Source organism: Phyllopteryx taeniolatus, chromosome 16 (genome assembly GCF_024500385.1).
Source record: "Phyllopteryx taeniolatus isolate TA_2022b chromosome 16, UOR_Ptae_1.2, whole genome shotgun sequence".
Classification (NCBI taxonomy): domain Eukaryota; kingdom Metazoa; phylum Chordata; class Actinopteri; order Syngnathiformes; family Syngnathidae; genus Phyllopteryx; species Phyllopteryx taeniolatus.
The window spans coordinates 3,371,422-3,398,361 of NC_084517.1; the positions used below are offsets into that span (position 1 = coordinate 3,371,422).

Below are 26,940 nucleotides of genomic sequence, written 5' to 3' on the forward strand. Positions count from 1 at the left end.
ATCTGGTGAAATTTTCATGTCAATAGCACCTTTGGAAATATGAGACAAATGGTGGCGTGTTAAATACTTATTTCAGCAGCTATATATAGGTGTGCATGGTCAATTGAGAACACATCGACACGCTAATGTGGGACCTAACACAACAGACCTTTCAACTTTTTTGTTGGTAGCTGGATTAAATTAGTAAGACTCAATAATTTAATGGTAATTGAACATTGAGTTTTAACGAAAGTGTACCAGGGTCATCAAATTAAAAATCAATCTTGAAGTTGGGTTGGTACGCTTTTATGTACAACCCCAATTCCAATGAAGTTTGGAACAAAAACAGAATACAATGATTTCCAAATCATGTTCAACCTATTTAATTGAATACACTACAAATACATTTAATGTTCAAACTGAGAAACTTTGTTTTTAGTAAATAATCATTAACTTTGAATTTTATGGCTGCAACATGTTCCAAAAAAGCTGGGACAGGTGGCAAAAAAAGACTGAGAAAGTTGAGCACTGCTCATAAAACACCTGTTTGGAACATCCCACAGGTGAACAGGCTAATTGGGAACAGGTGGGTGCCATGATTGGGTATAAAAAGAGCTTCCCTGAATTGCTCAGTCATTCAGAAGCAAAGATGGGGCGAGGTTCACCTCTTTGTGAACAAGTGCGTGAGAAAATAGTCAAAACAGTTTAAGGACAAGGTTCCTCAACGTACAATTGCAAGGAATTTAGGGATTTCATCATCTACGGTCCATAATATCAAAAGGTTCAGACAATCTGGAGAAATCAGTGCATGTAAGCGGCAAGGCCGAAAACCAACATTGAATGCCCGTGACCTTTGATCCCTCAGGCGGCACTGCATCAAAAAACGACATCAGTGTGTAAGGATATCATCACAGGGGCTCAGCGTGGCTTCGTAGTAAAAGAGTGCGGGTACCAGACTGGCCTGCCTGCAGTCCAGACCTGTCTCCCATTTGAAAATGTGTGGCACATTATGAAGCGTAAAATCCGACAACGGAGACCCCTGACTGTTGAACAGCCGAAGCTGTACATCAAGCAAGAATTCCCCCTACAAAGCTTCAACAATTAGTGTCCTCAGTTCCAAAACATTTATTGAATGTTGTTAAAAGAAAAGGTCCTGTAACACAGTGGTAACGTTTTTTTGGAGCGTGTTGCAGCCATAAAATTCTAAGTTAATGATTATGTGCTAAAAACAATGGATTTATCAGTTTGACCATTAAATATCTTGCCTTTGTAGAGTATTCAATTAAATATAGGTCGAAAATGATTTGCAAATCATTGTATTCTGTTTTTATTTATGTTTAACACAACGTCCCAACTTCATTGGAATTGGGGTTGTATAAGATGATCTGATTATTTGATAGATGTTAAGTGTTCTCGCTCTGGGATCATGTCACTATTGTCCCGATTTAGTGCACAGGATAAATCGGAGGTCATCATACATCATCATGAGTCACGGAACGAATTAAGTTGGTAAACCGAGGTTTCACTGTACTGCAGGGTAGTTTAGTTTTTCCATGCAACTGACTTTACATGACTTCCTTTGTCTCAATGCTCAGGTATGAAGAGTGTAAGGAGAAACTAGTGCCATTTTTGAAGAAGGTGGGCTTCAACCCAAAGAAAGACATTCATTTCATGCCATGTTCGGGGTTAACAGGAGCAAACCTGAAGGAACCCACTGACATGTGCTCCTGGTACACGTAAGTCCTTAATTATGACCAGATATAAAGCCTTTCTTTACTTTCCCCCCATTCCATGTGTCCATATTTGTTTTTGCAGAGGTTTACCATTCATTCCACACCTGGACAGTTTGCCAAATTTTAACAGATCAAGTGATGGCCCTATCAGATTGCCCATTGTAGACAAATACAAGGTAACATTCAACTTTTTTCACACTTATATTTCTTACCTCAAGGTGCAGAAGCCTGCCTCTGCAGCCAGCTGCACACCGTACGATGCAGCAGAATGCCACTGAACACGTCAGTTGCATTGCACAGTTTGCGTATTTCTGCAACTAGTTTTCATTGGTTGCTGATCATCTGCAACTAGTTTTTGCTTTCAAATGTCAATTTGAGTGAATGGCATCGCAACAGCTTGGATGTTACGACCTGTCAAAATGCCAAGTTGTGCCACATTTCAGAACCAATGGTTGAGTCTGCGTGGGTGTCCCGCGTGCCATGAGGGGGTTGTACTCTTGAAAAAAACTTTCACAATAAGATTCTGCGGTTGGTTAGTTGGTTAAACTTTCTTTCCTCCGGTGTTCGTGACTGGGTGTTTGAGTTGAGCGTTTTTTTGTTTTGTTTTTTGAAATTGTAGAACATATTGCCTGGTACCCAGGGCACTAGACTAACTTTTTTGCACTGATTGCACTGTTGCGCCCAACTTTTTTTCTTGGATGCACCAGCACAAATGTTAGGTGCACCCAATTTTTCGACGCTATCGCATTCAACAACGCATATGCAGGTTTACTCTTTTTAAAGAAAACAATATAGCTGCCTGTCTTTTTAGGAATATTGACTGGTAAATGATTTACTTACAATTTGGTCAACATAAATTTCTTTATTTGAAGCACAATTTCCACAAGACTGGTAACTTACTGAAAAGTATTGGTGCTTAATGTGCTCCGTGTCAGAGTGTTGGTTAAGACTTTCGGACTAATCATTCCTTACATTTCTTCATTAAGAAGTTGTCAATTTATTTTCATCTTATCTTCTGTGGCTATTTCTCATTCTAAATCTGATGGGCCTAGCCACTCACCTATGCCCGTCACGATAGCACATTTTTTAGGACGATATATTTTCCCAGAAACTACCATGATAAATCAGTTTTTTATGCTTCTGACATATTAGAGCATACTAATTAAAGTACATCATTTTTTAAAGCAATTTCCTCTTAATTCTAAAGAATGTTGAACATTGGTATTGAAATGTAGAGTAAATATGCGCAAAATGAAATGCTAATGTAAAAAAAATTAACATGCATTGTTTTTTTTATTTACAGTATGTTTATTGAGGTCTCCAGCATCAGCTGCATTAGCTCCAGCAGAAATACAGGCACATTAATTTATCTAGGGTTCAGTTGCTGTCTTTTTTCTTCCCATTTCACTGATTGGTGGACAATCCTCATATGAACGGACTTACACTTGTGTAGGTTGTGGAGCCATATTTCTTCTTGCAGATTCTATATTCTGCAGTTGAATTGTCAAAGAAATAGTAATGTGTCCATATTTTACTTCCTTTCCTGCTGTCACTTATTTTCTTCGCCTTCCGTTGGTTCGTGAGTCTATCCTTGTACCGTATTTTCACGACCATAAGGCGCACCGTATTAAACGGCGCCGTCTCAGTTACGGGGTCTATTTCTGTATTTAACGCATACATTAGGCGGATCGTATTATTGGGCACAGGCATGGTTAAACATACAGTAGCATGCATGCACGCTAAAACAATGTTTTTAAAAAGGCAGTGGGAGCAAAACTGAGTTTGGTTGTACTTTATTGAAGTATTTAACAATGTGCTCACGTTATTTTTTGATCAATCCTCATCCACAGATCCATCAAAGTCCTCATCTTTTGTATCCGAAATGAACAACTGGGCAAGTTCTCCATCAAACATGCCAGGTTCCCTCACGTCGTTGTCAGAGTCAGTCTCGTTGCTGTGTGGCGCCTCAGAAATAATCGCGGCTTTTACGAAAGCTCGAACAACAGTGCAAGCAGACACGTTAGCCCAAGCACCCACAATCCATTCACAAATTGTGGCATAACTCGCCCGGCGCTGCCTCCTAGTCTTAGTAAAGCTGTGTTCGGCATCTGTCATCCATGGCTCCCACGCCGCTCGCAACTTCACTTTGAACTCCCTGTTTACACTGATGTCCAGCGGTTGGAGTTCCTTCGCCAAGCCTCCCGGAATAATGGAAATCTTAGAGTTATTGCACTCAGTCGAATGGTGACTGTAGATACGCTTCTCCCGGCTGTTCTTTGCTCATTAATTGATTGCTCGAGTTGGTCTTCCAACTCGGGCCACCTCGCCTTGTTTCCGCGGAAACTCAGCTTCGTCTTCTTGACTTGGCGAAGCTCATTTTCCTGCTTCCTCCACTTGCGAACCATGGATTCGTTGATCTTGAATTCTCTCGCGGCTCCTCGATTCCCATGTTCCGCCGCGTAACTAATAGCTTGCAGTTTAAACTGTGCTTCATAAGCGTTTCTCTTCGTAAGTGCCATTTTCAGGGGTCCTTAGCCAAAGCGCTGCACATACAGGAACTATATACCTACTGGGGGCGTGTCTTTAGCGTCCTCTGTCACGCGCAACCGTCCCCCTTTACGTTCGCATGCTGTCCTCAGTCACGCCTTCCTCTATATAAGCAGCGTGACGGCAGGAAATGCACCCAGTCAGTCAAGCGGAGTGCTCATTAAAGTCACACAACAACATTTACAGATTTTGGAACTCTGTGCACACATAAGGCGTGCCGCATTATGGCGCCCCGTCCATTTTGGAGAAAATGTAAGACTTTTAAGTGCGCCTTATGGTCATGAAAATACGGTACTCTTAATTCTCTCGTTTCCTTCCCTCCGCTCAACTCTTCATTTGTGGGCTGTGTAATTGCCACCCCTCCTACCCAGTGCAATGACCAATCATGGGCATGCATTGTGCATCTGCAGCGCTGTTTGTGCCACCACTACCCTCCCCGCAGTGCAAGGGAGAAGGGGGGGGGGGGGCTGTCATTTAGGACCTAAGAGCAGTTTCATTTGCAACTGACATCACTGGAGAGTATTTTCGCCCTTGGAACAGCTCGATGGCAGCAATACGACGTCGTTTTTGTTGTTGTTGTTTTTTGTTGTTGTTGTTGGGGTGCGTTGAAAAATTTGGTCACACGTGAGAGCCTTGTGTTACCTTTTGTTTCCAGGCACTGTCACTCGACACATCTTGCCAAAGACATTTTTCTGCTCACTATCAGACTTTTTAAATCGAAAACAAATTGGAATCCCTTGATGTCGTACCGTTTTTAAACTAGAGCCTCTTGCTCCCTGGTCTTTGTTTGACGCCTTTGCCACACTGCGGCAGATACGATATTGTGCTTGGTAAAAATAATGGTGTGGAATATTAACATATTATTTTGGTCTTGAACTAGATATATAATTTATTTTTTAAAAGGCTAAAGTCTCAAATAGACTTCAGATATTGCATTTCAGATGTTTTCAAACAGAGAAAATGATGTTACTCAATGTTGTCTTTCCTACAGGACATGGGCACTGTGATTCTTGGCAAACTTGAGTCAGGCTCAATCAGTAAAGCACAACAGCTTGTTATGATGCCAAATAGGGTAAGGCTATTCATCTTGTACTGCTAATAAAAGCTTTATATTTGTTTGTGTGTTCTACCCTTCAAATGTTTTATACTACTTTAATGCCTGTTTACTCCTCTTCTGTAATGTGAATGTCATTATAATGTCTTAACAGCATGTGGTTGAGGTGTTGAGCCTCTTGTCTGATGACATGGAAACAGACGATGCAGGACCTGGTGAAAATCTAAAGTTGAGACTTAAAGGCATTGAAGAGGAAGAGATCCTTCCTGGTTTTATCCTGTGTAATGCAGAGAACCTCTGCCATTCTGGGCGCACCTTTGATGCCCAAGTCAGTTTGGAAGCGCCAACCAGATGCAATTTCAGTCGTACACCTAAGTAGGATTAATTTAAAAACTTTCTGGGCTTCTTTTCCTTCTAGATTGTCATCATTGAACACAAATCCATCATCTGTCCTGGTTATAACGCAGTCCTTCACATTCACACGTGCATTGAAGAGGTGCAGATTACGGTACGTAAATGAAAATGTTGGACAATATTTAACACTAAAGTCAGTGGTGTCTTTAATAGTTCCAAGTAAAAGTAGCCTACCGTAATCCAATTATAATTGGGCACCAAACGGTTGGTGTCCGTTTTGTGCCAATATCACAATTATCATGACCAAAAATACTTAATAAAATCTAAACGAACAAAACAAGCACGGATGAAAATGTTGCAAAACCTTTTATTTTCAATAAAAAAATATATAAAATGAGCAACACTATGTAAACCGCAATACCCAAAGTGAATTTTCACACAAGTGCAACTGTAGGAATAAGAGTTAAAGCTGTATTTTAATCTGACTATTTACAAGGATCTAACTCATATTTCAGATGGGCTATAGTCATCTTTCAAACAACTTAATCAACTCAAGCACTTTACTGAGTAATAACTGTTTGAATGCTGCTCTACTGGCAGGCTCGCCCAGCGAAGCAATGGGCCGCAAGGTGCGTTTAAGGTTTTGATGAGCAATTTGTCCTGCAGTTCACATTATTTCCCAGAGCTAGCTGCGTACTTCATCGCTGAATGATCTGCCGCTAAGAGTTGTCACAGTTTGGTTGGGTGGGGTCAGAAAGCCATTGCTGTCTGGCCCACCTGTTCGGGACAGCTGTGTTCGTTTGGTGTGGAATATTGGTGTCACAATAACGAAATTCCGACTACAATACTATACCTGCGTGAAGTACCTCGATACCGGTACTGAAACGATACCATGGCCAAAATGTCAAACATTAGTAAAAGTAGTGGTGTGAAAACTGACAAAACAATTTATCTTTATTAACCTTTATTTTTATTAATTCAAAACATTTTATAAACTTGAATTATCGAATAATGGAATTCTTAACATTAGTAATTTTTAAATAGATCAGTGCCTGCATGATTTTATATATACAGGCCCCCCCAAAGGTATTGGAACGGCAAGGTTTTTGTTGCATACAAAACATTGTACATTGTGTACATTTGGGTTTCAGATCACAAGATGAATATGAGACAAAAGTTGAGAATTCCAGCTTTTATTTCATGGTATTTACATCTAGATGTGTTAAACAACTCGGGACAGAGCATCTTTTGTTTGAACCCACCCACTTTTCAAGTGAGCAAAGGTATTGGAGCAGACATTATTAAATTACCTCATGAATAACATTGAACATTTGGTGGCATAACCCTTACTTGCAATAACTGCATCAACCCTGCGACCCATTGACTTCACCAGACTGTTGCATTCTTCATTTGAAATTATTTTCCAGTCCTTTACTGCAGCCTCTTTCAGTTCTTTTCTTCAGGAGGGAAAATGCATGCTCTATTGGATTAAGGTCCGATGATAGACTTGGCCAGTCTAAGACCTGCTTTTTCGCCCTGATGGAAGTCCTTTGCTGTGTTTTGGGTAATTGTCTTGTTGCATGATGAAGCTCCTCCTAGCTCCTCCTGCATTAGCTTGGATGCATTTTTCTGTAAATTGGCAGACAAAATGGTTTTATAGATTTCAGTATTCATTCTGCTGCTACCATCATGAATTACATCATCAATAAAGACTAGCGAGCTCGTTCCAAAAGCAGCCACGCAAGCCCAAGCCATGATATTACTGCCACCATGCATTATAGATGAGCTTGTGTGTTTTGGATCATAACCAGATCCTTTCTTTCTCCATACTTTGGCCTTTCCTTCATGTTGGTAGAGGTTTATGTTGCTCTCGTCAGCCCATAAACATTTGTTCCAAAGCTTTTGTGACTCATCTCTGTACTTCTTTGCAAAATCTAATCTGGACTTGCGATTCTTTTTGCTGATGAGTGGTTTGCATCTTGTGTTATGGCCTGTATATTTCTTCTCTCGAAGTCTTCTTCGAACAGTGGATTGTGTTACATTCACCCCTGCCCTGTGGAGGTGAGTGATGTCAATGACTGCTGTCTTTGGGTGTTTCTTCACAGCTCTCACAACGTTTCTGTCATCAACTGCTCTTGATACCTTTGGCCGACCTGTTCGTTGTCTGTTGCTCAGTTCACCAGTAGTTTCTTTCTTATTCAGGACATTCCAAATTGTTGTATTGGCTATACCCAATGTTTGTGCAATAGCGGAGATCGATCTTCACGTTTGCTTAACAGCAAATGCAGTTTTCACATGTGAAAGCCAAAAACAAGCGCTATCTAATGTTTAAGCAATCAATCTAAAATGCAACACCTGAGCAACTACAAACACCCATGAGTCACATGTTCCCATACTTTTGCTCTCTTGAAAAGTGGGTGGCTTGAAACTAGGTGCTCTGTCCTGAATTGTTGAGCACATCTCAATGTAAATACCATGAAATAAAAGCTGGAATTCTGAATGTTTCTCATATTCATCATTTGATCTGAAACCCAAATGTCTTCAGTATACAACAAAAACAACTGTATTAACCTGCCCATTCCATTACTTTTGGAGGGGACTATATTTTTATCTTCGTATTTGTCCAAACAAATGCTTTTAGTTGCACCAGACATTAAAAATGAAAAAGAAACAATGTCTGTTTTTTCCGTGACTATATTCTTTGTTTATATGTAATTCACTTTACTCATATGTAATACTGTGTAACCTTTTAGTATGCAGTATTCTTGTATTTGGCTGCATTTGATTTCTTCTATTGTAAACAATACATGTGTGCCAACTCAGTGGCCGGCCAGTGCTGTTTCTTTTTTTTTTTTAATTGCGTACAGAGCCACGACACTGAAAAAGTGAACCTTTTGGTTCCACTTGGATAATAAGTGGTTCTCTTTTTGCATTTGGGTAGATTTGTATTCTTTTCGAACTCCCCCCTTTCCGGAGTGGTCTCAGATGTTGTGTAGCCTGTATCTGGGTTGGAGCGCTCCAAGTGCTGAGTCGTCCCATGCTATCGATGCTATAGATCGCCTACTGGTAACACTGACTCTTGTGTGCATCGATTGCCGAGATTGCCTAACAACACAGGAAAATCCACTGTATATAACACTGACTTTGCTCACAGAGCCTCGTGAGCTGCGGACTCTGTGGTTACGTCCCGGTGGCTAACACTAACGCATGCTAACGTGTCCGCAGGAGCTAGTCGGGAGTTTAAAGCTGTTTCATTTTCCCAACTCCCACACAGTTACGTGTGCACACAGAACCCTTGTCGCTCATGCAACACTTTATAAAAAAAAAAAAAAAAAAAAGGCATTTTCAAACTTTTCAGGAGAAAGAAAGTCATTGGCTGACTGGCGGCTTTTTGTGTACTGGCCTTTACGACACCATATTAGCGCTGTCGCATGTCTTTTTATTTTTTTATTTTTTTTATTTTTTTTTAACTAGTGTAGCATTTATGAGGAACTGACTTCTGTGTTTTGACTGCATATGTTGGTACTGAGTATATGGTAAAAGAAAATAGCCCATCTTAAACGGTTAGCAATCGTGATTAAAATTGGTGTGCTCGCGATTACCATTTCAGGTCACTAAATGCTACCTACCATTCAACCTCGCACATACATGAGTTTATATATACAGTAGACATTAGGGCTGCACAGTTATGGCCAAAATAATAGATTATTTTGATCAATATTGTAATCCCGAATATTAATTATGATTATTCCTCATTAGGAAACATTATTTTATTGCACTACTTTTCAACAATCAATATGTAACAGTTTTCAGTGCAAAACGAATCCTTAAAGCTATAGTCTGCGTTTTTGGCGCCCCCTACTACTGCAATTCAGCATTACAACAAAGCGGACCGTTGCTGTCCAATTTGAAATACTCCCTCTTCTTATTTTAAATTTTTTTTATTATTCTGATTATTGAAAATGCAGCCGGACAAGGGGGAATTGGGGTGCGAACCACAGCAGAACAATAGTGGCACTCTAGATATTTGAGCACAAGTCACATTACAACAGTTAAATTGTGTTCTTATTTGTGGATGGGGGCGGGCACCTGGTGAGGACATGCAATATCTAACCAAGAGAACAATGAGAAAGGCCAGAAAAGGACAGGATGTGGGAAATGAGCAAGGATTGCTACTGATGAGTGGTGCAGTTGGATTCTTTTTTTAGTGTCTAAACACCTGTAAGAACTTGTGAGTTGATAAGTTAGTCTAACCTATGTTATTAATGATCCCAGCACAAGCAATTAAAGCGTGTAGCGTGTCTATCGAACTCATGAGTGAATGAACACCATATCACATGCATGTTCGTCAACTGGTGCACGGAGTTGCTGAAGAACGGGTGGGCCCGGCCCCCTCCACCCGCAGGGGGGGGGGGGGGGGGGGTCAAGCCAGCGAGCCTGTTCAGCAGGGGAACCAATCAGGAAGACGCCACCAACCCACCAGGACCCAGGGTGGTCCCCAGCCCAACCAAAGTGCCCCAACCAGTCCCAAGGGTAGGGGCACGGGCACCGCCCCAATCCCCCACGCACCGCGCCCCACTGCTGCCATCGCCCCCACCACCCCTGGAGAGCATGGGGGCCCCAGCCACCAACAGGGCCCAATGCGGGAGCCAGCCGCCACGCAGTAACAGTCATAGCCAGCCGAAAGCGAGCCCATGTGCAGCGCAGGTCGTGAGCACGGATGGGCGAGAGCGCCAAGAGAAGGGAGGCGGGGCCTAAAGGGGGCAGTGGGAAACCTCCATCTCTCCACGAACAGACAACCAAACGGGGGGCGCGGGTCCCGGGAGTCAAGCCAAGAGAAATGTGAAAACCCACCATCCACCCTATTACTATGGTAACCAGGTCCTCGACTGGTAACCATAGTAATATGTAAATCTCCCATTCCGTGCAGTCATTTCCTTCTACGTCATTTTCATTGTGTCACCAACTTGGGCCAGCGCGGGAAATGAATCGGGCGTTCACTAAATATATATATATATATATTTAAAAAATGAACTATTGAAGAGTACATTGAGATGTTAGAGGAGCTCACAGGCGTAATCACCATTTTGTCATCTCCTCTTATATTGGCTTGGGTGAATTTGTGGATTTCAGCTGTAAGTAAGAATAAATGATAAATGATCATGAAAAAATAAATATACCCCAAAAAATCTACCTCACCATGGGCTAACTTAATATGCTATTACAATGTGCAATCACGAATTGCAACTTAATGGAAGCAAATACAGTTAATGCATAAAACGCAATAACAGGTTGTAACCACCTACTCTTCATTTGGAAATCCCCGTCAATATAGTGAATTGTCAAGGACGGATACGTCTCCATTGTTCTGCTTGACCATTGGTCAGTCGTGCGCGGTCACAAACTGCAAAGAACTCGACAGTTGTGATTTCCCTTTCTATTTACTCTCGGCGCTTTTTTTCATCGTGGTCAGGCCAGCCGAAAAGTTGAAGTCAAGGCAGCCACTACAACGATTGTTAATCAGAATCATCTTTATTGTCCAAGTATGTCCAAAAAACTCACAGGGAATTTGTCTCTGGTAGTTGGAGCCGCTCTAGTACGACAACAGACAGTCAATTGACAAGAGAGCACTTTTGAGACATAAAGACATTGAGGAAAAACAGTCATCCCACTTTGGCCACCTAAAGCTGAACCTCGGCGGTCACAGCAGTGCATGCACCACGGCCCCTGTGCCTGGATGACTTTTTTTTTTTCCCCTCCTCCTGCTCGCGGTGCGTCACGGCTGACGAGCCTTTACGCCATTGATTAACGTCCCACTGAATTTCAACTAAACAAAGGAAGAAAGGGGTGGCCGCCCCAGAATGTCTCTCTGCAACCCGTGAGAGCGTGCGCAGTCGCTGCAAATTCTCCAGGAGATCCATGAGAGGAGGCACGTCTTTTATTTGACAGGTGAAAATTACGGCAGGTGGGGTTTTAAGAGCATTTATGTGATGTGGCAAATTTGGTCTGTTTGGTTGCACTTTAACATTGTGGGTTCCGTTTAAAAATGAAGTTATGGCTGAGCAGATTTAGATGAAGAAGCTGACGCTTGATACTTTCAGTAGATTTATTTGTGTATAAATGCAAGCCTTCCTGGTCACTACTTAGCTGATCATGGGGATTAAACTTGATGGAAGAAAATTGTGTCTAAAGAGATTGCTGAAAAAATGTTCTTTGTAAGTCAATGGAAAAACAATGTTCTGTAATTCTGTTCCTTTTTCAGGCCTTGATCTGTCTGGTAGACAAAAAGTCAGGAGAGAAGAGTAAGACACGGCCGAGATTTGTTAAACAAGACCAGGTCTGCATCGCACGTCTGCGCACGGCAGGAACCATTTGCCTCGAAACCTTTAAAGATTTTCCTCAGATGGGACGGTTTACCTTGCGGGATGAAGGTAAAGCACCTGCACACAGCGGGCAGTCAAACAAGGCATCCGCCTATATAGTTGAATTTTGAATGTCCATGTGTGTGTTTTATAAACCATGTGCTACGGGGCCAAAGAAATTTTGATGAACGCCTATAGCAACCAATTGAGATGGTCTTTAAAAAATGCACAGAGCTCCACTTTGAAATAAAATTTTGTGTGTGTGTCTCAGGTAAGACCATCGCCATTGGTAAGGTTCTGAAGCTGGTTGCAGAGCGGGACTAAAAACGCAGCTGCTGAAAAAAAAATCCAGGTCGGAAGGAAAAGGTGGAGCTCGGTCATAACCCGCCCAATGTTGTCAGCGGCAAAGGCACCTCCTCCCTCTGACACCTACCTTGTGTGTGTTGAAGATCAGCTTCAGGAGAGAAAAAAACGTGATTAAAAAGAACCGGTTTTTAAGTCAGTGAAATCCTAGAAATCTACTCGAGTCAGCTTTCTCATATTGAGAGCTCAGCTATGCCATTTCTGGGTTAGCCCGCCCTCCACCTCTCCCCAACACCCTAGTCTGGTCAGTTTGAGGTTTTTTTTCTTTTTCCTTTTCCTATTCTATTTGGTTTTCTTGCTTTCATAAATGACAAATGACAGAAGTTATATCTGTGAACAAATGTGGACCAAGATTTTTGCTTGGAGTGTGATTTCAGAAATGCGCTGCAAAAAGAAATAATCTCAAAGAATTTCACCAATTCAGACCAAAATGTTTATCATGGGTGTAAATTACTCCCTTTGCTTTTACCCAGTTTTTTTTTTTTTTTTTTTCGTGTGGCGTTCTGGCTGTCTGCTTGAGCGTGCTCAAATGTTATTAAAGCAAACAACTATGACAATAAAATTGTTGGGAAAAACACTTCTCCTTTAAGAGCGGATTCCTAATGCTGTTATTGTCTTGTGCTCCAGAGCTTATGTAGCAGAAGTACCAAAAGGTTTGAAAATAGTTATAAATGACAATAGTAATGTGAAAAATGATAATTAACACCAGTTGTCTTGGAGCAGTGTTGTTCACTTGACAGGGTCACAGGTGTAAATCAGTGTAATGCCACAATCTACATTATGAAGTACTATGTTTGACATTGTAAGCAGTGATTTACTGGTGAGTAATGTTACCAACCTATTTTATTGAAGTGAGGCATTGCACCGGTAATGTCCCATTTGATCCATCGTGAGCTTCATATACGTCATAATTAGATTTGCCACAATCAACTAATCGATCAAATTGACAACTATTTTGAAAATAGATTCATCGTTCAGAGCCATTGTTGGACTTAAAATTGTCCAAATCATTTGTTTAATCCAAAAAAAAAAAGACATGCCTGTGAATATTCTCATTCATCAGGTCATTTCATTCTCGAGGACATTGAATCAATCTCAACTGGACTGTTCTGATTGTCATTTGATGTACTAACGATTCTGAGACAACCAGAACAGTCCAGTTGTGATTGATTCAATGCCCTGAGAATCCAAATAAGACATTTGCAAACATCTGCTTTAACTGTGGGGGGAAAAAATTACCAACATTTTCCCTTTTCTCTGACATGTTTGGGACCAAACCAGTACCTGAATCATAATTTAATGGAAAAAATAATCAGTCCGGGTAAACTATCACAAAATTAAGTTATTCACAGCTGTAGTATGAAGAACCTGTAATTAACGTAGTGGAACCTGAAGCAGCCTCAGAAGCGTATATCAAACTAGTAGCCCTTAGCGGTAATCAGTACCCAAGAAGTACCTCTCGCTTTCAAAATGGTTGGCGAGTATATCACTCTCTCGTGTGATATAGCTTAATTATTTGGTTTTGTTTAATCATTAAAACAATACCAAATAAACAGTAATATGGAAAACAATATTTGCAATAAACTTTAAAGCAATATACATTTATCAGATTTGATTAATTGATAGAATAATCAGTTCTGAATATATTCAGTAGTGACAGCCCTAATAATTGAATCTGAACTGGGGCTCCAATATGAAGACATTTTTTGAAAAATAGGTTGCAGAATCAATCTGTGGATAAGATGCGTACAGTGCATTGGGATAATATTCAAAGCGCTTGCTTCCAATTTTCTCACATTGTGTTGCCTTATTCCAAAATGGAACACTATCAATTCTTTGTTGTTCTTTTTGCAATTGTATGATAAATAAAAATAACTAAGAAATCACATACATAAGTAGAGAGAAATATATTTTGTCATTATATGAGGCTGTCCAATGAAATTAAGGTACACTTACAGATATTGTCATAAAAAAAAAATATATATATATATATATATATCAGTCAAGTCAGCATTCATTCATTTGCCACACAGCAGCAACATTGTATGAATAGGTCACAAAATACATTTGTCAGATATTGCACATTAATACAGTCTTGCGAATTGTGTTATTAGTTCATTGCTCTGTGGGGTAAAAAAACCAGGGTGGTGTGTGTGTGCGCGCGCGCGTGTATATCAATCTGAATCTCTGGCTGGATGGATTTTGAGTATGTTGTCATTTCTGCAGGAAGCGAGATCTTTCAAGATTGGTAGCTCGGAGTTGGTGATGTGCGTTTTTTTTTTTTTTGTATAGTTCTCTCCAGATCCTTGTTGTCTGCTACTCATGTACCAGGATGTCAGGATGCTCTCAATGGTGTAGCGGTAGTAGGACACCAGCGGATACTGTGATAAAGTATGATCGTTGCTGTGCCTTTTTCACCGGCGTATTTGATTTTTGCAGTCCATTTAAGATCCTCTGTGATGTGGGTGCCCAACAATTTGAAGCTCTTCACCCCCTCCTATTTGTCTTTGATGCACTGTGGTGTACGTCGTGTTGTCATTTGTGGAGATTGAGAAATTGGTGCCTTGATATAAGAGTGTCTTGACTTCAGAATTTTTCGAGATATAAACCGTCGTTAGGCCGATTTAAATTTCTTTGCTTTGCCTTGCACGCACAAGCTTGAGATTCGAGTCAGTAAACAACTCACTTCACAACACAGAGGACTAATGAAAAATTCTTCAAAATGGAGGCTTCAAGCTGTTTATTGACAAACTAAATGTAAAACAAAGCATTACGCATCTTTAAAAACAACCACACAGCTTTGTCCGCTCGCTTAATGCTGATTTAATGCGCAATGCAAACTCCATTGACTAATGCTAATGGTAGTGCTAAATACTATAGCATCTATGTTGCGGTGTTACAACCCTTCAAACAACTATTTGAACACATGGAGACAGTCAAGGGGTGCACATAAGTGGTGCGCCTGTGCACAGAAAATATTAAGTGTGCACCCAATTTGATTGTATCAGTGCATTTAGTTGAGTCCTTGTAAGAATTGTGCCCCTTACTCATCTGCGGTGCACATAGCAGCCCTTCACCTCTTTTGTTAGTTTGATTTTTGACTGTGTTGGTTGTGTGAACAGAAATAATTATATACGTTTGATATTTTTTTTAATTGTATAAATCATTTTAGCGATTGGTGCTGTTTATTTTTTTTCTTGGCTTGAGCACCTGCTAAGTTATATTTTCCTTATCCTCTGTGAAGAACAACTAATATTAATAGCGTATTGAGGAGCTCACACGTCCATGTCGACGACAGTACTGTACAGCTACATCTGTTTGTCTGGCTTGTACTGCCCGTAGATGCCTGAGGCAGGTTTACCAGAGCAGCAGCGCAATGGCCAAACAATTGAGCGGGAGTGAGACAAAAATGGTTCATTTCTTTGTAATTACTGTAGATATAATTTATTACTTTGGGTGGGGGGGGTGGCTGAAGAACGTTATTGGCATTTGCATGTAATTCAGTGGGGAAAGCGCTTTTGAAATACAAGTGTTTTGAGTTACGGGCTTTGTCAAGTAGTGAATTAAACTTGTATTTCAAGGCATCAGTGTATCTGTTATTTATAGTAGGTGGAAAAGTAAAAAGTTGTCAAAAAAATAAATACTCTAGCGAAGTACGGAATGAAACCTGAATCTATTTCGGACAGTGATGAAGCATTTGTACTTCGTTACTCCTCACAACCAGTGACAAAGCAATACTTTTATGACAGACGTAGCAGGCTCTAAAAACAAAAAGCACTTTGCAGGTAGTGTCCTTTGGACCCCTCCTCCATTGAGCCCACACCCTCCCCCGCTGCCTCTCACCGATCTCACCTTACAGCCGCCCTACTGACACATGACACTGCACGCTGACATGGAACCAGCGTACCGGGGTCTGGGTCGCTGTGTCTGTTGTTTCTGGCTCGCCGTGGCCTTCGACATCGTAGGACTGCTCGTCCTTCTCATCGGGGTGTTCGTCAACGTATTTTTCTACGACCTGCTCATCTACGCCGGTGCCATTGTCATCTTCCTCAGCCTCGTGTGGTGGGTGTTTTGGTACTCCGGCAATATCGAGGTGCTCTCCGTGGAACTTGAGGATGACGTGGGCCTGGTGAAGAAGGACAAGGGCGCTCTGGGTGGCATCGGCGGGGCGGTCCGGCGCCTGTCCAACCGCGTGTCCAGCGGCATCAGGAATTCGTTGCGCAGGAACGGAGGCGCGGCACCCGGCAGCCGGCAGGGAGGCGCGCAGAGGTCTTCTGCGGATCAGACTGTGGGCCCGGTGGTCGTTGCCATGGCAACCTTGACGCCAAATGAGCCAACTTTTCAGACTTGTGCCTCTTCGGTGGAGTGCTATGATGCGGAGATGCCTCCCACAGCAACAGAGACCTCCCCTACATAATGGAAGACCAGTGGTGAGGTCTTTACCATGACTGCATTATCAATCAATTATCTTGTATTATAAATCAGAACATGACTATAGTAAAAAAAAAAATAAACTGGAGTAATATTTTGTGTTTGTATATATAATTTACAATAATGTTAATAATATGGATGGTCGAGTATTGATGGGCGATACCAGGCTTATTACAAACAAATTCTGACATTAAGTCAGCCCTCCTCGCCAGTAGTTGATTTGCTGGCGTGTCAAAGCGCCATGTGCATCAGAAAGAAAAGTTTTGTTCACAATCACTGTACATATTGTTTGAATTGAAATTTGATGTATCAAAACTACTAGTCAGTGTTCTGTATCGGTATTGGTATAGCTGGTCACGCAACCCCACCGCAACTTTTTATCGTTTTCAGTTCAAGTCCGGTAATCAATCACTTTCCGCCACCCGGAAATACACCGGTGCCTATTGCTTACAAACATTATGGAAGGCTCGATACTGTACAATACTCATTGCCCCATAATTGATTAAGATGAACAATATCTCATCCCTCAAATATGTATTCTGATAAAATGAATGTTAATAATGTGTTATTTTTATTTTGTGTTGTTGTCCCTGTTACTGTGGCCAGCAGCACACTTTGCATCAAGTTCAGATTCATTAATATGTCCAGTAACTCTCATTGATACCAAATACATTAGCTTCACTAATTTATTACACAATACAGTATGGATTAAAAAAAAAAAAAAAAGATTCCATCCTTGTAGTAAAGGCAATATTCCAATCTATTAACCAATCCTTTTTTTAAAATTTATTTTTGCTATTCCCACCAGTGTATTTTTGAGTAGTTTCCCCCATATTTTAATGGATCTCAAATGTAAAGCTAAATGCTCCAAGCGCTTTCTAGATCACAAACCACAAAGTATTATCAGTAGCTAATTATTAACCTTAGTTCGTTACTGACTGAAAGAACACACCAGTTCAAATAATGGAAACCTGATATGTACTTCCTTACAATAGAAATCAGATACACTCTGGTGCAAAAGTCATGTGTCAACAACTTTTCCAAGTCCCTGATGCGATTTCATATTTGTTTCACTTGCAGAGACTCTTGTGCATTAAATGCTGGCCCAAGGAGCGCCTGCATGTGCTTTCTTCAACTTAGCTCATTGAGTTTTGTTTGGATTACAACATCTGTGTTGAATCAAGAAACTGGAAAGCTGGATATTCATGTACAATTGTAGTTATAATGATCATGAATGATTTCTATTTTCAATAAACATGTATTTACAGTACCTTGGAAACATGAATTTAGTATGATTGCGAGTTACCACCAAGCTTTCAGCCTTGAAGCCCCTCTTCCTTGGATCTCACTCCCTTAAACAATCTAAAATATTGACGCTCACAATTTTTAGATTTGCATGCTCCATCTGACTCTAGTAACCAATACAGCATGGTGGATGACTAGTTTGCCTCACAAGTCTGAGGACCCGGTTTCAAATCCGGCCTCACCTGTATGGAGTTTGCATGACGTGCTAAATTGCACCTAAATAAAATTTTGTCTTTGATTTGATTTATTTTACAGACATACAAGTGAAGTCACACTTTCTTGACCGTCTTTCGTGTGAGGAAATATTTTTGCCGTGTCTTTGAAGATTTTAAAATTAAAAGGTGATACAGTGGTTACGGAAAGTATTCAGACCCCCTTAAATTTTTCACTTTTTTTTTTTTTGTATTGCAGCCATTTGCTAAAATCATTTGTTCATTTTTTCCACAATGTACACACAGCACCGCATATTGACAGAAAAAATAATTGATATTTTTGCAGATTTATTAAAAAAAGAAAAACTGTCATATCACACAACCATAAGTATTCAGACCCTTTGCTCAGTAGTTTGTAGAAGGACCCTTTTGAGCTAATACAGCCATGAGTCTTTTTGGGAATGATTGAACAAGTTTCTCACACCTGGATTTGGGGATCATCTACCATTCCTCCTTGCAGATCCTCTCCAGTTCTGTCAGGTTGGATGGCGAACTTTGCTGGGCAGCCATTTTCAGGTCTTTACAGAGATGCTCAATTGGGTTTAAATCAGGGGTCTGGCTGGGCTATTCAAAAACAGTCACGGCGTTGTTCTGAAGCCACTCTTTCGGTATTTTAGCTTTGTGCTTAGGGTCATTGTATTTTTTTAAGGTGAATCTTCGGCCCAGTGAGGTTCTGAGCACTCTGGAGAAGGTTTTCGTCCAGGATATCCCTGTACTTGGCCGCATTCATCTTTCCTTCAATTGCAACCAATCGTCCTATCCCTGCAGCTGAAAAACACCTCCACAACATGATGCTGCCACCACCATGCTCCACTGTTGGGATTGTATTGGACAGGTGATGAGCAGTGCCTGGTTTTCTCCACACATGCTACTTAGAATGAAGGCCAACAATTTCAAGCTTGGTCTCATCAGACCAGAGAATCATATTTCTCACCATCTTGGAGTCCTTCAGGTGTTTGTTTTTTATAAACAAACTCCTTGCGGACTTTCATTTGTCTTGCACTGAGGAGAGGCTTCCATCGAGCTACTCTGCCATAAAGCCCCGACTGGTGGAGGGTTGCAGTGATGGTTGACCTTCTAGAACTTTCTCCCATGTCCCGACTGCATCTCTGGAGCTCAGCCACAGTGATCTTTGGGTTCTTCTTTACCTCTCTCACATAGACTCTTCTCCCCCGATTGTTCAGTTTGGTTGGACGCCCAGCTCTAGGAAGGGTTCTGGTCGTCCCAAACGTCTTAAGGGTTATGGAGGCCACTGTGCTCTTAGGAACCTTAAGTTCAGCAGATTTTTTTTGTACCCTTGCTCAGATCTGTGCCTTGCTACAATTCTGTCTCTGAGCTCTTCAGGCAGCTCCTTTGACCTCATGATTCTCATTTGCACTGACATGCACTGTGAGTTGTAAGGTCTTATATAGACAGGGGTGTGGCTTTCCTAATCAAGTCCAATCAGTATAATCAAACACAGCTGGACTCCAATGAAGGTGTAGAACCATCTCAAGGATGATCAGAAGAAATGGACAACACCCGAGTTAAATAGATGTCACAGCAAAGGGTCTGAATACTTATTTATGGCTGTGTGATATTTCATTTTTTCTTTTTTAATAAATCTGCAAAGATTTAAACAATTATGTTTTTTTTTCTGTCAATATGGGGTGCTGTGTGTACATTGTGGAAAAAAAATAAATGATTTTAGCAAATGGCTGCAACATAAAGAGAAAAATGTAAGGGGATCTGAAAACTTTCCGTACCCACTGTATTTATGAATTTTAAGGTTGATCCCAACTGTACAACTACAGTGTTAGTGTTTAACATGCAGCAGGCGCACCTTGACTTCTTTCGAAGTTCAAACCAGCATTTTAAAATCCATATGCATTTCCTTCTTTAAATTTTACGACAGTGATAATTAGGCTTGAAATAAATGACAAATGGGGCATACGCAGCAAATATTCACTAATAAGTAATCAGTACTGATGCATTATATAATAAGTACTGATATATCATATAGTACTAAATATGCCTTGCAGATGAATAAACTATTTAAATATATATTATTTTAATTTCAATCATTATTACAAACACAGAGTCATGTGCAGAGGTTTTAATTATTTTCTTCTGAAGCTACCAAAGCTAACAAATCTATCCATCCATCGATCTATTAAAAAACTATTTATTACAAAAATAGTCATTCTTAGGTTGCTGTCTACTGCTCCAAAGGCTACACTGTACAAGTCGCTGAAATACTCAACATATGCACTCACTACTGGTTGTTTGTGTGAGAACTGACTGGACAAAAGTACAATATCTTTAAATACAGCATTATGTATGGTAATACACACGCACTGGATAGAATACTGCTGTGAAAAATGTCGAAATTGCAGCAGCTTCCTTGTTCCCACCCAGAGTGATAACAAATGTCAGTGAGTAACCTTTGGAATGGGTAGGCTTTATTGCGCTGCTTCAGTATGCATCCGAGTACTTCTACATCATTGCAAACTACAATTACAACAATAAACAGTACAGTAGACAGAAACAGGTTCCTGAAACAATTAATATAATTACTGTACAGTGGGCTATATGTAAAGCATTGTTTATTATTGTAGTTGGAGTCCATTTTTTGTCACATTAAAATTATGTAAAGGTCTCATTGTTAGCTCATCAGAGTGTGGTGGCCGGTTACACAGGTTTACGTAATGTTGTGGTTAATTATTTGTATACATTTGATACACACACACACACCTTTATGCGGTGCAATTTTTCTAGACTAATTTCAAGAACTCCATTTAAGAGAGTAAAACACACAGAGATCACTAATCTTGACTAGCAGTGCAACAAGAGTATGCTAGCACAAGTTATTTTTAGTCGCTGATGGTGTAGGGCAGGGGGTCAAACTAATTTTGGTCGCGGGTCACATTGTAGTTACGGTTTCCCTCAGAGGGCAGTTATGACTGTGAAACCATAAAAACCTTTAATCGCCTCATTGTATTTACACACGAAGTGTATGAACTAGTTTTGGAATCAGAAATCAAGGGTAATGGGTTTTTCAACTATTATGAATGTTTGGTAACACAAAAATGCTTAAAATCTCAACATTATCATTTATGATATATGACGATTTGAAATTTTGGTACAGATTTTAACAAGATTCATGGAAGTTGACATGTTTTTTGCCTCTGGGGTCAACATAAAATCATGTGGTGGCCCGGAACTGGCCCCCGGGCCTTGAGTTTGACATCTGTGGTGTAGCGGTACACTCGCCTGACTTTGGTGCAGGCAGCGTGGGTTCAGCTCCCACTGAGTGATGGTGTGAATGGTTGTCCATGTCTATAGGTGCCCTGCGACTGACTGGCTACCAGTTCAGGGTGTAGTCCGCCTTTTGCCCGAAGTCAGCTGGGATAGGCTCCAGTGCCCCGTGACCCTAACCAGGATAAGCGGTGTTGAAAATGGATGGAAGTTATTCGTACGGTGGCCCTGAAGTTCAAAACACAACAGTAAATAACTAAACAACATCAACTCAAAAATCACAACAGAAAATAAAACAAAATGAAATTAAGTTACCGGAAAAGGTAGGTAGTGGTGGGGGCTAAGACTCATCGCTGATAGGACGAGAGAGACGACTTGATTGGACAAAGCCGTCTGTGCAGCCCAACCTCTTTTAAATGCGTTGTCGGCGTCCACATACTTATTTGAATGTCGTGATTAGTCTTCAGCATATCTATCCAGTGTCACCTCATAAGTACGTGTAACGGGAGCAAGCTAGGCTGTGCGGATGTACGTTAAGAAACCCCACTCCCCAATCACTTCAAGAGCGTCACAGGACCCCTGCTGGACCTCCTGCAGTTTGTCTACCGAGCAAACAGGTCTGTGGATGACGCAGTCAAATGGGACTGCACTTCATCCTAGAACGCCTCGATGGCGCAGGGACCTACGCGAGGACCCTGTTCGTGGACTTCAGCTCTGCATTCAAGACCATTATCCCCGAACTCCTTTCCTCCGAACATCTCCAGCTCAGCGTCTCGCCTGCCATCTGCCAGTGGATTTACAGCTTCCTGATGGGCAGGACACAGCAGGTGAGGCTGGAGAACACCACCTCATCGACCCGCACCATCAGCACCGGGGCCACCCAAGGATCTGTCCTTTCAGAATCCTCCTTTAGAATCCTCTTTATTTGCCAAGTATGTCAAAAACACACAAGGAATTTGTCTCCGGGAATTGGAGCCACTCTAGTATGACAATAGACACACATTTTGACAATAAATACTTGAGACATAAAAACACACTCTCTCCATAGTGTGTTTACCCCCTAGCAATTAAATGGCAAGAGGAAAGAAGCTGTTGGAATGTCAGCTGGTTTTAGTTTGCTTTGATCGATAGAGTCTACCTGAGGGGAGAAGCTGGAAGAGGTGGTGACCAGGATGTGGAGTGTCCAAGGGGATTTTGCATGCTCTTGTCTTAGTTCTGGCAGCGTGCAAGTCCTCAAGGGCGGGTAGGAGGGTACCGACAATCTTTGCGGCAGTCGGAGTTTGTCCTTTTTTTTGGCACCACCAAACCAGACTTTGATGGATGAACACAGGAGTGAATCGATGATTGCTGTATAGAACTGCCTGAACAGTGCTTGTGGCAGGCCATGCTTCCTCAGAAGTCGCAGGAAGTACATCTGGTGCTGCCACAAAAAAAGCACAAACTCCATCTGCAACAGACAGTCAGGACTGTAGGCGCTATCAATCGATGCAAACTAGAACTAGCAGACAGTCCAACACCTTCTTCCATCTTGCCATTAACTTGTCTCGTCACTCTGCACTATTTGAATATTTGTTGTTGACCAATACTGGCCACTCATGTGCTTGAGAACTATGTACACCATTTACACAATTGTCACTGTTCCACATTATCGGACTACTAGTCACTTTAAACTGTTGACATTTCTTGAAAACTCTGCATCATTTGCACAATTGTCACTGTACCAGATTATCAGTCTATTAGTGATTTCAAACTGCTCTAAATTGCTATAGGACTCTGCATCAGTTGCACAATTGTCATTGTATCAGCATTACCACATCGCCATCGCTGGAGTCATAGGCTGTTTCGTACTCCTTGAACGCTGGCAGCTAGAGCCATTCCAGACACAGATATAATTGCGATTATTACTCTGCGGCGGACTAATATGCGAGCGCATTGGCCTGAGGTTCCGCCTGTGCGCTCGGTACCTACTTTGGATAAGTCACAGGAGTTGATGTGACCAGGAAAAAAAAACACTTCCGCCGCTTCTGCTGTTAAGAAGTAACGGTACTTTTACTCCATTACAATGATCTAAATGTCGCTCGCTACTTTTATTTGTCAATTATTGCTTATCTATCAACTATTTAGTGCGAGTTACAAGGACTCCGACCTCCGCTTTGGGCGCAGTTTGCTCCAATCCAATTTAAGCACTAGTAACATTTAAGTCCAATTCACCAATCAAATGACACTAGAAAGTCACATGACATCACACGTCTTCTATTGGGCCTCCCGGGCATGGGTATTAACACTAGATGAGTCAGCCCGGCTGATCGTCGTGCCTACATGCCCACCATGTTGGGAAGGTGGTCTGTACCATGAAAGCAACGGCACGCTACTCGTGTATACATTTAGACGAACAAAAACAACAGCTTTTATGTATTGTAGTATTTGTCTGGCACTGTCTTCCCAAATGTGGATATTTCAGCCCACTTATAACTTGAGAAAACACCTTGCAGTAAATTGCAGCTGTAGTTTTGGCTGTATACACACACACACACACAGTAATAATCAGAGTTTGCACATTCACATTTTATTTGGTCATTTTTATTTTAGTGATGTTCATGCTGTGGTTAAAAAAACAAACAAAAAAAAAAAAGAATCAAGATACTCAATATTTACTCTACTTGAGTAATTATTTCCCTGTGTACTTTTTACTCTAACTCGAGTAATTTTTTGAAGGACTACTTTTTAGTTTTACTTGAGTCACATTATTGTCAAGTAACAGTACTCTTACTTGAGTACAATATTTGGCTACTCTACCGATCTCTGGAGCGGGTATCCTCGATTGCTACTCTTACGTTTAAGCAACATTTTTGCTCATCAGAGTAGCCAGTGTTGTATTTGTTGCACTGGTCTTTTGTATTTTTGCATTGAGGTGCTGCGGGTCGTGGCCCTGGTTGTGGTCCCAGCAGAACCGCGAAGCACACGCAACATCAGTGACAAGAGCTCATCCGCTAGTACACCTTGTATTAATTAGGAAACCATCCATCCATCCATCCATCCATTCTCTACCGCTTATCCGGGTCGGGTCGCGGGGGCAGTAGCTTCTGCAGCTTCCCTCTCCCAGCCACTTCATCCAGCTCTTCCGGGGGGATCCCGAGGCGTTCCCAGGCCAGCCGAAGGATGTAGTCTCTCCAGCGTGTCCTGGGTCGTCCCCGGGGTCTCCTCCCGGTGGGACATGCCCGGAACACCTCACCAGGGAGGCGTCCGGGAGGCATCCGAATCAGATGCCCCAGCCACCTCATCTGGGTCCTCTCAATGCGGAGGAGCAGCGGCTCTACTCTGAGATCCTTCCGTATGACAGAGCTTCTCACCCTATCTCTAAGGGAGAGCCCGGACACCCTGCGGAGGAAACTCATTTCGGCCGCTTGTATCCGGGATCTTGTTCTTTCGGTCACGACCCACAGCTCATGACCATAGGTGAGGGTAGGAACGAAGATCGACCGGTGAATTGAGAGCTTCGCCTTTCGTCTTAGCTCTTTCTTTACCACAACGGACCGATACAAAGTCCGCATCACTGCAGACGCTGCACCGATCCGCCTGTCGATCTCCCGTTCCATTCTTCCCTCACTCGTGAACAAGACCCCAAGATACTTGAATTCCTCCACTTGGGGCAGGATCTCATCCCCGACCAGGAGATGGCATGCCACGCTTTTCCGACTGAGGACCATGGTCTCAAATTAGGAAAACACTCCTACAATTATCTAATCAGTTTACAGATGTGAATGTTCAATGTATTAAGCAACGCAGCGATGTTCGGGATCATGTCACAACACCGAATGAACAAACTTCAAATTCACAAATGGCCAACAAAAACCTATTATACTTAATATTTTCCTGCATTTGGGATTAGCCTTTGAAGGTGGGAATAGTGAAAAATGAAGTTAAACAGAATGATTTTAGTCAATTCTTTATCAGAATGAGAGTGTGTAAAGAGGAGGATGCTATTCATGTGGCACAGTTTGAAGGAGGCATCAGGTGCATGTGGCGATGGGCCTGGCTTGAGTCGGAGGCCAAAACAAAAAAAAAGCAAAGAAATCAGGCAAATTGAATTATAATCTTAAATTTGTACATGTACTTGAGCAGTGTAAATGTTTATATGTAAATCATTTGTTTATTTTGCCTTATTGTATTTTCCAGATTCTCTGAACCTTTTGATGATATTATGGACCGTAGATGATGAAATCCATAAATTCCTTGCAATTGTACGTTGAGGAACATTGTCCTTAAACTATTTGTCTATTTTCTCACGCACTTGTTCAGAAAGAGGTGAACCTCGCCCCAGCTTTGCTTGTGAATGAATGAGCAATCCAGGGAAGCTCCTTTTATACCCAATCATGGCACCCACCAATTAGCCTGTACCCCTGTGGGATGTCCCAAACAGGTGTTTGATGAGCATTCCTCAACTTTCTCAGTCTTTTTTGCCACCTGAACATTAAATATCTCATCTTTGTAGTGTATTCAATTAAATATTGGTTAAAGATGATTTGCAAATCCTTGTATTCTGTTTTTATTTATGTTTCACACAACGCTGGGATAGGCTTCAGTACTCCCGTGACCAGAAACTGGATGGACAACGTCCCAACTTCATTGGAATTGGGGTCCACTTCAATGCCCTGAGAATGTAACATCACCCAAATAACTTCAGGGGAAACAGACTGTTTTGTTTGCATTGTTATTCTTTGCAAACCAGACATATAGAAATTACATAAAATAAACTGTTAATATAGCATTCCACGAATCAAAAAGTACGCTAACAGCTATGTATGAAACTGACAAAATATTAGTATAGTAAAGAAAACTTTTAATATTGAGCTTAGCAGCCGGCTAAGTGACAGCGACGTTAGCATGAGTTGCATCTGAGGGACCTCACAGACACTCCGCGTTTGTATTTCATTAAAAGGCACCTTCCCGCGGACATTCAGGCAAGACGAAAGTACAAAAAGTGGTTCGGGGAAACGCTGACTTACCTTGTGAGACAGTACAACAAAAACTGTCGCTGAAGAAGTTGCTGTTAGCAAGTCCTGCGGTGAGGGGGGAGGGGGGAGAACAAACACCTTCTTCCTAGCTGCATATAAATAGGCAGGTGGTGGCGGGATGCCGACGGGTGAGGAATCTCTCGTGATTGGTCCGTTTTAGTCAAATGCTGTGATGACGTACCAGTGTGCACCTGCGGTTCTACATACAATCTATGTCGCCGCCTTCGCGATCGATTTTGCAGCATAATTAAACGTATCATCTGGTCACCTAGGTCCATTTGTTCTGTCGCGGTCGCCATTGTTGTTGCTTTGTTCCTTGTTACTGAAAGGAAAGTTAAAAAAACGGCT

The 26,940-nt window shown here is 41.6% G+C and overlaps 2 protein-coding genes and 1 long non-coding RNA gene across 5 annotated transcripts in view; 2 read left to right on the forward strand and 1 right to left on the reverse strand.

The window, feature by feature from the left end:
- Positions 1-12,972, forward strand: part of gspt1l (G1 to S phase transition 1, like) — a 34,017-nt gene extending 21,045 nt beyond the window's left edge. For all 3 annotated transcript variants that reach the window (XM_061749798.1, XM_061749799.1, XM_061749800.1), the window contains 7 exons: positions 1,575-1,715; positions 1,795-1,888; positions 5,251-5,331; positions 5,468-5,641; positions 5,732-5,821; positions 11,930-12,098; positions 12,301-12,972. In XM_061749798.1, coding sequence (XP_061605782.1) covers positions 1,575-1,715; positions 1,795-1,888; positions 5,251-5,331; positions 5,468-5,641; positions 5,732-5,821; positions 11,930-12,098; positions 12,301-12,353 — 802 coding nt within the window. In that variant the 3' untranslated portion in view covers positions 12,354-12,972. The remainder of the gene's footprint in view (positions 1-1,574; positions 1,716-1,794; positions 1,889-5,250; positions 5,332-5,467; positions 5,642-5,731; positions 5,822-11,929; positions 12,099-12,300) is intronic.
- A 1,705-nt stretch (positions 12,973-14,677) lies between these two features.
- si:dkeyp-72e1.6 (transmembrane protein 238-like) lies at positions 14,678-18,371 on the forward strand. The gene is made up of 2 exons (XM_061749802.1): positions 14,678-16,822; positions 17,904-18,371. Exon 1 carries the CDS (start codon positions 16,267-16,269, stop codon positions 16,807-16,809), a length of 543 nt encoding a protein of 180 aa, XP_061605786.1. The 5' UTR covers positions 14,678-16,266; the 3' UTR covers positions 16,810-16,822; positions 17,904-18,371.
- A 940-nt stretch (positions 18,372-19,311) lies between these two features.
- Positions 19,312-26,940, reverse strand: LOC133466266 (uncharacterized). Its single transcript, XR_009784905.1, has 2 exons — positions 26,584-26,940; positions 19,312-21,805 (listed from the first exon to the last, which is right to left on the reverse strand). It is a non-coding gene; the product is annotated as an uncharacterized LOC133466266 (long non-coding RNA).

What these genes read in the sequence shown, in the direction of transcription:
- si:dkeyp-72e1.6 (XM_061749802.1), top strand. Translation starts at nt 16,267, where the DNA reads ATGACACTGCACGCTGACATGGAACCAGCGTACCGGGGTCTGGGTCGC.